Source organism: Pelmatolapia mariae, linkage group LG20 (assembly GCF_036321145.2).
Source record: "Pelmatolapia mariae isolate MD_Pm_ZW linkage group LG20, Pm_UMD_F_2, whole genome shotgun sequence".
NCBI lineage: Eukaryota > Metazoa > Chordata > Actinopteri > Cichliformes > Cichlidae > Pelmatolapia > Pelmatolapia mariae.
In genome coordinates this window covers 29,874,064-29,886,317 of record NC_086244.1, presented here as the reverse complement: position 1 = coordinate 29,886,317, position 12,254 = coordinate 29,874,064, and the positions used below count along the sequence as shown (strand labels likewise).

The 12,254-nt window shown below is 41.5% G+C and overlaps 1 protein-coding gene across 7 annotated transcripts in view; it reads right to left on the bottom strand.

Moving 5' to 3' along the window:
• LOC134619074 (TOX high mobility group box family member 2-like) overlaps positions 1-12,254 on the bottom strand; it is an 84,343-nt gene that overhangs the window by 1,914 nt on the left and 70,175 nt on the right. For all 7 annotated transcript variants that reach the window (XM_063464799.1, XM_063464800.1, XM_063464802.1 and 4 more), the window contains 4 exons: positions 6,077-6,307; positions 3,773-3,853; positions 1,570-1,968; positions 731-870 (listed from right to left, as the gene is read on the bottom strand). In XM_063464799.1, coding sequence (XP_063320869.1) covers positions 731-870; positions 1,570-1,968; positions 3,773-3,853; positions 6,077-6,307 — 851 coding nt within the window. The remainder of the gene's footprint in view (positions 1-730; positions 871-1,569; positions 1,969-3,772; positions 3,854-6,076; positions 6,308-12,254) is intronic.

Sequence of the window (12,254 nt, the reverse complement as noted above, 5' to 3'; positions counted from 1 at the left end):
CAATAAGCGTGAAGCCAAAATTTGAAGATCACTTGTTACTTGAAATGTCAAACACAAAGTCTGTTCTCCAGTTATCTCTACTGACATACTGGAGACAACTTAGCTCCCTCCAAAACTACAAACTACAATGACTTGACACTGAGAGTAAAGGTTTAAGCAAACACCCAATATTACTTCAAAGACTGTCAAACATGATTTGACCTAGGCGTGATCCCGTTTGACATCCAGATGAATCAGCTCTAAATACAGGAGACGCCGACTTCCAGCTCAGCTGCCTCTCAAAGTAGCGACGCAGCGTTTCAGGTGTGAGACAAAACATTCTTCTCGTGCCCGCTCGGATATCTTGATTCAATAAGGCAACGTGTGCCGAGCGAAACACGGGGAAACTTAATTGGATGTCACACTTTTTTCCAAGCTTGGTAATAGCATTGTTCTACTGCTGCATTACTCATTTCAATTTCAAGGAGATGCTTTGCTTTAGCAGGGAAATTGCAGTTTATGATTAATACTGTCTGAGTCTCTGAGTGTGAAAGTGAAGTGGTTTAGAGTAACTCATTTGGAAAATGAGTAACTGTCAGACAGCTGCTTAGTATTCTCAACAATCAAATGTCTTGGATTGCACTCACAGAGGGACAGAGCTTTTTGTGTGTGTGTGTGTCTGACTCTGTAATCCCCGTAAGGAAAGAACTAATATACTAACAGCATAATGTAAGCGGTGCAAAGAGCTCACCTGCAATGGTTGGGTCCGCAGTCCCTGTTGCAGTACTCGCTATCCCAGTCGGGGTTCTGGCCGTGCACTGGATTGGGGGCCCCGGGAGACTGTGAGCCCCCAACACTGTTCTGGTAATCAGCTTGAATATGGGAGAAACCCTGCAGATAGCAGGAGAGGCGAGATGAGCACAGGATGTTACACGACTTCAGCTTTATGATGGCCAGCCATCAGAGTTTGCTGAGCCATGATACTGTATAAGGCTAAATGTTGCCACTGGTCTATATGAGTTGTTACGCATTCACATTTGGCCCCATTGCATTGACGAAATCACCCTTCTTAGTTTGGCAAGACACCCTGCTGCTGGAATGGAAACATTATGGACTCAGAGGGAAAGGAGAAAACAGTTTGATTGAGACTAAATGGGTCTTTTATGTGTTAAAAGAGGAATTGAGAACTCTTTATTAGAGAGCGAGGCTTTACTGGAAGTTTTTCCTCTTTAGAAAACAGCAGTAACCGATGAGTAACTGTTGTTGATTTTATATTAAATCACAACAGGAGAAGCATTAGACGCTGAATATCTATGGAAGATAATTAGGAAGTAAATAAAGGTGATGATATTTGTATATTTGTATGTGAAGTGAGTCTAGAAGAGACACAAATCCCTTTGGGGTTATATAAGGAATGGGCATCTGGTGGAAAATATCTGCCAAATGAAACACATGCAGAGCTACTCGAGTGGCGACCCGGTGTAAACAATCGAGTAGCTGAAAGTAGCTCATGATGTCTGCTAGCATGTGTGTTGTTGATCATCTGTGGAAGAAGCATGCATGGTGGATTTTAATAACAGCTAGACCAACCTGTTGGCTGAGAGGAGGGGAATGCAGAGGTGCCTGGAGCCCCATTTGGTGCGAGATGATTGGTTGCGACTGCTGCATTCGGATTGGCTGGTTGAGCAGGGAGCTCTGATGCAGGGAGAGCTGAGCGTGTGGATGCAGAGGTGGGCTGATTTGGAAGGGTGCTGGGGGAGAGGCACTCATGCTGGGTGGGAGCATCTGGGACTGGCTGAGGGTCTGCGCCAGTGTGTGGCGGGGTGGCCCGCCGTAGCTCTGGAGGTCTGACAGGGGAAAGGAGCCCGGCGGGCCCAGGTACGGTGAGGAGGGCTGAGGGGGCACGCTGTACAGGGGCTGCTTGGGGGGCATCATGTGGGAGGACTGGCTGGTCTGCTGGGCACTTTTTGGTTCAGGGTCATTGTATGTCTGTGGATGAAAATACATCATATTAAGACAAGAAAGGCCCCATTAATGACACTGCACTCATCAGCCAATATTCATCTGATAATAACACATCTCCCTCATTCCTTTTAAAGAGAAACTTTTTGTTTTTGTCATACTCTGTATTGTTGAATAGGTTTTATTTTTTTTAAACTGCACGCATTGTTATGCTACAGGAAAGTGCCAGCAAGCAAACCAGGTCGTATCTGTTTCCTATCACAGCCACAGGGATATCCTGCTATTTTCCATCATACATTTTTGTTAGACTCACAGAGAATTATTTTTTAAAGCAATAGTTTGAGATCTTTGCTTCTTTGCTTTCTTTCTAAGATTTCGATGAGAAAAATCAACAGATCCATGCAGCTGTTTCCCCTGATCTAGTATTTATGCAAAGCTGAGCTAGCTTTCTTATTAAGCATGTAGGTATGTAATAAAGGCTTTTTCATCTAATTAGAACCTAAACAGGCTATCTCCTAAAGCGTTACATTTACTGCTGAATTATTTTTGGAAAGCTTGCACCCTTGCACAAATTACTTTCTTTATTGACTGAGGCTTTGTTTACTAAATCTCTACGAGGCTCCAGGCTGTGCGTAAAATATAATCTATATCAATATTCATAATGCACAAAATATGAGAATAAACCCCTGCTGGATTTTTCTTTTAAGCATGTGACAGTTGTCACCTTTATACCCATGTAGAGGAGCTGACAGATGGGCAAAGATTGTACAGATTAAAAACAAAAAAACCTTAAACTTCACCAAAAAAAAACCCTCCGAATTTGACCTTTCTCAGGCTGGACAGTACCACACTGAGCAGGTGCAACACCCGTAAAACACCCCACCTCTATCTTCACCCCACCCTCTCCAGGCTCCTGTGATGAGCTGTCAGATTGCTCATCTCCAGCCATCAGTGTTGATTAGAAGGTAATGGAGCCCATTTGTATGAATAGAGCAAGGGGCCGAGGTAATGATCAATACACACCTTGACAGATAGATGGGAAAAGGATTGGGACACACACACACACACACCCACACGTGCGCACACACACATACATATATGCAGGACCCCAGGCAGAGAAATGAGACTGTTTGCCTGCAGAACAAATGGAATGACAAAAGGAATCTTCACCACACTACATTGTGTGTTGTTAATACAAGACGGCACTAAACAATGCAATTCGCAGCCCTCCTCCTTGCCTTTCTTTATTCCCTGTGCTGCGTTGCTGGTTTATACAAACCGGCATCATTCATGGGGCAAAAAGGATGTCATAGATCTGAATTAGCGGGAAAGTGTCAGAGGTGGGAATAGCAGCAAAGCCCACGATTGCCTCTGTTGATTTGGATGTGCTTCCAGCTCTAGATGACGACAGGAGGAGCTAATGCAGGACACAGGTAAATTAATGATTGCTTATTTCCAAAGATACATACAGTACAGAGTATCTGATAGCCCACATAGCGCATAAGAGAGTAATTATATTGTCCTCTCTAAGCCGCATACACATTATGGCCATTATGGATGTGTGCTTTGACTGGCCGACCCCTCCCCCAACCCTTCACCCTATATCACCATACCAACTACATATCCCTACCCCCACTGTGCACCCTATGGAAATCAAGTATTGTTCCAAATAGGGCCTGTACTTTTAGCATCAGATGCCCCCCCACCCCAACCACACTCTTTTTCACCACCACTAGCTCATGCGAAAGAAGGTCCTCCCAGCCCATTAGCAAGTATTTTACATCCAATCCATCATCAGTCTTAGCCAGGGCCTGTGTGTCATAAGCGTTACCTTGGAAACCAGACTGGCTCGGTACGCGGCCAAGGCTTTCAGGTACTCTTTCTTAGCCGCCTCGGTTTTCCTCTTGTACCCCTGTGAAGAAATAAAATCAAAACAAGAGGCTTCAGGTGAGAGCAGAGTTTGACTTGCTCATAAACGTGCAGACACACACAGACACACACATCTGTCAATAAACACACACACAACTTTTTTTTAAGGCTACTCTAACACTCTCTTAAACACATCCTGCGCACATGAACATGCACGCACACACAAACATACACACACATACACATAAAAAGATGCTTAATGTTTCCCTTTCCATCAGAGCCAATGGTACAGAACACCTCTATTTCCTCATCACAGCGCTAATACTCCCTCATCTCAATGTGTCTCTCTCTATTGTAGCGACACATCATTTCCATTCCAATCCACCTAGAGAAATGAACTGGAACTTCTCTCTCTCTGTCCCTTTAGCTCCACAATAACACTATCAGTACATTAGTGATAAACCAGAATGGTTGTTGTCATTTGGCACATTACGATGTGAGTTTTGTTTGAAACTGCCTTTCATATTGTCAGAGGGATGTACAAGCCTCTGATGTCATGCAACTCCCTGCTGCTGTGTTTTCCAACAGACTGAAGTGTGTTTGCATGAAGAATGTGAGTTTGTGAGCGCACATGGACTTCCGCGTGTGTGCTGTTGCACAGGTATTTTCTGCCAGCATATATAGGTGTATATATATATATATATATATATATATGTAATGATGAGTGTCTGTGTAGGATGCAACACCATGATGGAAAATGGTGCTATTAACTATAAGGGCTATGAGGCAAAATGAGGCAAAATTATGTCTATTATGCAAAACAAAAAGAAAAGATAGAGAAAAATCCTTCTTAGTAGGAAAAAATGTGTTTATATACTGTACTGTTGTTGCAGTACTGGAGCCGGTATGAACACATTTACTGATATCACAATGATACTTTTCTAAATGTTTTCCAAAAACACAACTATTCATTTAGCAAAAGACCTGAAACTTTAACAATCTTAAAAGTTTTCTGAAAACAAGCCACAATGCAGGAACTGGAAATCTTTTTATGTGATTGATGTGCACTGGTAAAGCACTAGGCTAGTCTAGAAGCTACACAGGAGCTTTGCAGAGCCCTGTCTGAACTCTTTTACATCCTTTCTTAAAATTACACTTTGTTCATCCCATGAAACAGCCTAATTAATTAACAGCTAACAACTGCGATTTCTCTTGCAGGTGAAAACCCACGAAGACTAAAGTGATGGCCGTCTATATCTGTCATCAGTATTATTTCCCACCTATTACTGCTGAACTGAAACTAGAGATCATGTCGAATAGAGAAAAAAAACAATAGATTGCTCCTCCTGGATAGCCAAGATGCCCTTCAGCTCAATCCAAGGATGAGTCGATAGTGGAGGGAGCTCACTAATTCTGTATTCTAGGCAGGATCAAAATAGAAGGCGAGAGATATAAATAAAGAGAGTGGAAATGAGAACTTCACACATTCCAGCTTGTCAGAGGGCCAATGAAGATACATATTGTGGAGGCTGGTGGGACAGAGGAAACGGGACACTACCTTGGCCTAGCGCTTTGTGGGAGTTTTTTTTTTGGCAAAGATTTTCACTTTTTCTGTTTTATTTCTGGAAAAGCCGTTTTCACTTTCTATGGACACTACACTGCTAAGATAGATGCCTTTGATAGTTAACAGCAGAGCTGCATTCACATGTGATTGCTTGCTTTTGCAGGGGTGCGCGAGCACGTGAGTATGTGTGTATTTACCTCCTGCATAACATTATCAGTCCTAGACTCTTTAAATCTCCCCAGGCATGTTTATATTTTTCCCATACTGACCATTTCCTGCCTATAAAATGTCCTACTTTGTTAGTCTCAGACTGTTTTATGGCTATTGTTGCAGAGAACACTCCCCCTCCCTCCGTTTCCTTCCCTTTGGTAGAATTAAATTTAGAAAGAAAATCATTTTAATGAGAGTCAGGGGAGTGGGGATAAACGGATGGATTATCTTTGGAAAGAGAAGAACTAGCTCATTAAGGTGAGCTGTATCTCACAGCAATGTTCTGGTAATTACACGGCAGATAATGCCAACGAAAGGCTGCCCGCCTCTGCTGCAGCACATGCGCCATCTACTGGAGCGACCGCAATCAAAATGTGTACGCATGTTTGTGTCATTGCACCGTGCTCCCATCTGGAAAACTCATTTTGGTGCCTAGACTTTTGCACAGCATGTTGTTTTAAACCTTCCGCACCTACACAAAATAGTTTTTACCTGCTTCTGTTCTTCGCCTAGGCTGTCCCACATGGAGGCCACGATCTTGGACACGTCCCCGAAGGTAGCATTTGGGTTTTGGCCCTTGATGGCTGCTTGGGTGTCTCTGAAGAAGAGCGCATATGCGGACACGGGTTTCTGTGGCTCGTTGGGGTCCTTCTTCTTCTTCTTCTTTTGAGGTTTGGGTTTGGGCTTCATCATTTCTGCTGAGGGTCGCTTCTCACTGCTTATCTGAAGACAGAAGAAATGGATGGGGAGAAAGAGAGACAAGGAAACCGTCATAAATCACTTCATAATATCAGCTACCGAAGAAAGAAGTTTTATGTGCCTGATGCATTGGTTGGACATGATACTCTAGTTTTTTCAGGGCATCATGTACAGTATATGTAGGTTATGCACAAACATGCAATTTTGCACAATTTTAGAGAAAGTTAGACTAAATTTCAGTAGCAACCAAAACATGCCAAAAACGGCGGTACTTTTAGTGCCCAAACTGATCTACACAGATTCTTGTGGGAAGCACAGTCAGGTGGTTAGCAGCACTGTTGCCTCACAGCATGGTCCTGGATTTGGATCCACCGACCAGCTGGGGCCTTTCTGTGTGGGGGTTGTATGTCTTCTCTCCAGGTAGGCATGGGTTAGGCTAATGAACAATTCTAGATTGGCCATAGCTGTGAATATGAGCGTCTCTTTGTGTTAACCCTGCAACTGACTGGTGACCTGCTCAGGGTGTACCCTGCTTTTCACCCTATGACAGCTGAAGTGACCCCAAATTGGATACGTGAAAAAAATGGCTGGTTAGATTCCTGTGTTATTTACTGTTCAGTATAAATAAAATACTGCCAGTGATACCTACTGATATAAATGTGAAAATCCCACGTGACTTCCTTCTTGAACTATTAAGTCGAACCTTTGGCCTGTCTGGCAACCTGGATGCCAGCCTACCTAATAGTGTGACGACAACACCACATCAGCTTTTTACCTCTGAGGGGTAAACAGCTGTAAAAAGATGGTTTTGGTCTCTATAGCTAATTAGCCACTTAGCTGAGTGGGAGGATTTACAGTTCCACTCAACCTTGTAAACGTTAACGTGTAAAGTTCAGGGTGTGTTCACTTTGACTGACAGGTGGAGGAAGGCAGACAACTACACCTCCACTAAACTCACTGAATTTGACCTCTTGCCTTGTTTTTGGTGCCTTTAGGATTTTAGATTTAAATGCAGCTATGTGATAAATACAGTAATCTTAGTTGCAGGTTTGGGAGTTTAATTTAAGCAGGTTTGGGTTATAGGGACATTTCCCAGTAAGTTTGCAAAATGTCACTAGTTGCTTAAATTAATAGCTGCAGAATTAATAGATATTTCATATTTTCCTTTTTTCCTCCTTTTAAAAAAATGCTTCTTTCAAGTGTACCAGAAATAATGGCATGTTTTCAGGAAACCAGCAGAGAGGGAATTTTCCACACACTCAGTTTGTCAACAATAATACACTGCAATCTCTCGACATTTTCAGGAGGCAAAACTGTTCACATCTGTGTGATGTACTTGATCCAATACACATGAATACATTCTCATTTTCCATGCAGGGCTTTGACTGGGAGTCAAATCCAGGTCACCTGATGCTGGATGTGATTCTATATGGAAATTGCCTTCTTTACGGAGATGAACGGAGAAGGGAGAGGGAGCCAGGAGAGAGAGGGAGAGAGAGACGGTGAAGAAAAAGTGATGGCTTGATGTTGCCATTAGTAGCAGTGAAACATCAGTTAACCTGATTTCCTGGTTGCTATAAAGGCAGAAAAAAAACAATCTAATTTCCATCCATATCATAGAAATAATGACATGCGGAATATATGATGATATACATTGGTATTAAGTCAAATGACGGATGTTTATGTGCACTCGTTGCGGTTGTCGGGTTACGCCGAGTTACTCAAACGTTGTTAAGAGCTCTGAGGGAAGTGACAGCGAATTCTTCTTTATTTTGGCGAACGCGCATCATCTCCAAGGCCAAGTTCCTGTTTAATCATGTTGCATTTTTAAAAAAATTCTAACCATCTTTGAATGTTTGCTTTCATAATCCACTCATTCAGGGGTTTCAGTGGTAAAGCTCAGTGGGGGTGCAAACCGTGAAAAAAGATTTGTCCCCGCGTGAGTATCGAACAGCAACTTTAGGACATTTAAAGACGTTCATTTCCAGCCAATGCATACTTATCACTAGATTAAGCAAAGGCCGTGTTTTCCCCTTTCACCGTCGATTGGAAAACAAGAAACGACTGCCTTTGAAAACTGCATTGTTTTTAGCGAGGCATTTGCCAAACAACACACTGTATTCCACACAGCATGAAATTAACTAATCAAAATTCAAGGTCCAGGAGCACATTTGGCAGCTAAGGAAAACTTCAAAATGGCCTTTGTGGTGTGAAATGAATGAATGTTCCCCATTCAGGATGATGTGAAAGTATTGCTTGTCTATTTCACAGCTTACAGGTAATATTCTTTTTTTTTCCCCGTGCGAGTGTGTGCGGTTTCATTAAAAAATAATCATCCCTCACTTTTAGGCAATGAGGCAGAAGACAGGCATTTGAAACGACATCTGTTCCACCCAAGCCTTTGAAGTGAAAATAGAATAAACTGAAGGTAGAGCTAATGGAATGACAAAACATAAAAAAAGAAGAAGAAGGCTAAATAATCGCCAGGAAAATTCACATGTATTCATACAGAGGAAAGAATGATGACACACAACAGCCCACAGCAGAATGCAATCAACCAGGAGAATAAAGGGCGTATTCTTTCATTTCTTTCTTTATTTCCACGTCTTATAATCGGAGATTCATGTTCTCAGCTCAAGTATATACAGTAAAAAGCTGACAGTGACTCTGAAAGATTAATAAAGATGGCTCACATACTTCTAAAGAGACAACAGTAAGTGAAAACTGCTCACTCTGCACAGTATTAATAATTTTCTCCCAGAAAAATAAGCAGGAAAAAAAAAATCACCCCCTCAGATGATTAATTTGTTCTCATCTTTCTTCAGCATGTTTCATCTAAATCTAATTGTGAAAGTGGTTTCCTTCATTTATGAGATTACCTTTATATATAAATATATATGTATTAAAAAACCCAACTTAATCTAAACTTCTCTGCAAAAAAGGCAATTTAACATCGGATCTTTTTTCTTCCTTAACAAAGTACCACAGAGAAACACTTTGTATTAGAATATTAAACTAGGCCCACTGGCCTGTGATTTTGCCTGCTATATAATCTTTTTGTTTTAATGCGCTCTGCCTGGTTTCCTCACACTCGAGCCCTGAACACCTATTAAGAGAAAACGCCACAGCTTTGACTTTATATTTAAGAAGACCAGTCTCTGGTAGAGCATTAACCGACACAGTCTTCTGTAAAAAATATCTTTCAAATGAGAAAGTGAAAAAAGTGATCGCAGCCATATTCATCACTATAGTTTTTTCTTACTGGCCTTACAAACTATCGACGCTGGATAAACACTTACCCACCACACAGCGAACTACACAATATCAAGCTTATTTTGCTGGGTTCTCTCGTGCAGGTGCAGTGAACAGTAATGATTATGACAGCTGTTGTTGTCAGTTGAGAAAAAGAGACAGTCACATCCCTTATTCATAATGCAACATCTCGTGGCTCCAGTGCATTCTGGTCTATTTTCTGATACTGTTACTGAGAAGACTGGTATCTTGTGCTCTTGCGAGATGGACTCTCCATGCAAAATGTCAAAACTTGAAACTCTTTTTATTATATGCTTACAACAGACAGATTTTAACCTGACTGATATTTGTTTCTTGTCTTGCATCACTGTTATTGTGCTAAAGCTAGCTTAACATATGATACCATGTTATTTACCAATTTATTTAGCCATCATTTTTATTTTTTATCATTTTGAAACACAAAGGGAAATTCGAGGGAAAACTCAACCCCTCATAATCTGAAGCTGTAACTTTAGTTTAGACACAGGCCTCTTTGTTTATTAAGTATTCACATTTACAGTGCTGGATGGATTCAGTGCAGCCACAACAGTTAAATTCACTGCAGCAGTGCAGAGGTCTCCTTTGGCTTATTTTCTAATTGTAGCTTGCAAAGTAAATCACTCACATGTTTTACATAAAAATGTACCGGGGATAAAACTGTCAAGGATCATGTAGCCTGATGAGATTAGTACCCAAATTAAAGTCAGTTAAAAAAAAAGGATAAATTTCAAAAGTAAATAACAAACTGTGGAAAAAAGTACCAAAGGAAATCCACCTGTAACAATTTACCATGATGTCTTTGCCATTTACATATAAAATCAGGCATTCACACTACAGACAGGCCAGACCAGACAGGTTTATTTAAGTATTTCAGAAACTGTTGATCTACTGGGATTTTCCCACACAACCATCTCTAACGTTCACGGTAAATAGTCCAAAAAAATATCCGGTGGGCGAAAATGCCTCGTTGATGTCAGAGGTCGGAGGAGAACGGCCAGACTGCTTCAAGCTGATAGGAAAACAACAGTAATTCAAAACAAGCACTCTTCGCAACCAAGGTATGCAGAATCTCTGAAAGCACAACACAGTGAATCTTGAAGCAGACGAGACCAAACCTGGACAGCAGAAGATTGGAAGGGCTTGGTCTGACGAGTCTTGATTTCTGCCTTGTATCAACAGTTCAGTATGGTGGTGGTGGTGGTGTTAGGGATATTGTCTTAGCATGCTCTGGACCTCTTAATATCAACTGAGCATCACCTAAATGTCACTGTCAAGTATTGTTGCTGACTATGTTCTTCCCTTTATGACCACAGTGTACCCATCTTCTGATGGCTGCTTCCGGCAGGATAATGGACAATGTCACAAAACTGGTTTGTTGAACATGACAGTGAATTCACTGCACTCAAGAAGCCACCGCAGCCACCAGATTTCAATCCAACAGAGCACCCTTGGGATAAAGAATAAAGGTAGCTCTGAAGGCAAAGGGAAGTTCAACCTGCAGGGTGTACCTAACAGATTGGCTGATGAGTGCGTTTAATAACATTTTCTAAAGTTAAGTAATTGCCTGCCAATTTTCTCCATGCAAGAGGACTCAATGCACATTTACAGAGCAGACATACACTGATGCTAAAAAAAAAAAAAAAAAGCTTTTAAAGACTGCAATTAGGGGGTCAACCAGAAACAGCACACGGATGTCTTAGGTAAAGACCATCGTGTCCTGTACACAGCAGCAGAGACTAAATTTATTTCCAGCACAGCTTTCTAGTTTACCAGGAAAAGATTGAACTATAGAGTCAACCTTAGCTTGCTCATCCCATCAGCATTTCTGTTGTCTGAGAGTGAGAGAGATAGTGATGGAGAGAGAGAGAGAGAGAGAGAGCGAGAGAGAGAGATGGAAGGGGTGGTAGGTGAAGAGAGAGAGATAAGGAAAAGGAGGGGTAGCTGTGATTCTGAATGGACAGCACTGCACTGGCAAGACAAGATTAGAATTGACAGCCTGGTAACTGCGTCACTATCAAAACAGCAAAGAGAGAGAAAGAGAGGGGTGGAGGTGGATTTGGGGAAGAGTGAAGAAAGTGAGATGCAAAAAAAAAGAAGAGTCGATCTAAAGAAAACAGAAGGAGTGGAAAGATATAGAAAGAAGAGGACTCGCAACGAGGACTGTGTGCACGCGCGGTGACTGACAACGCTTAAGACAGATGAAAATTAGACAATAAAATCCGATAATAGCATGAGAGTGTATAAAAGTCTTTCTCCAATCACAGTCTTCTTATCATAGTCATTATCATATACAGTGAACAGCAAAGTGGAGAGTGCTGCATAATGTATCAGCTTTGAAAGGCCATAAAAACAAACAGGAACTACTCTAAGGTGATACATATCCTTTCTCCTTACAATGATGACTGTTACACAAAAGCAAATACTGGGCACAGCGCTAAACCAAAATGAATGCCATGCACTTCCAAAATCTACACACCTTGTTTCATAGATGCACACACACACACTATTGGTTTTGAGTGTGTTACACAGTTTGATCTACACAGTAGCTCAAAGAAGAAGAAGAAGAAGAAGATAAAAACCTATTTTTACATGCTTTTTTTTTTGCAGTGAGTGTGCAGTGGCCCGGAGAATGAGCAACAGACTATGAGAGGGTTTTTAAATCTGCAGTTTAAGAACATCA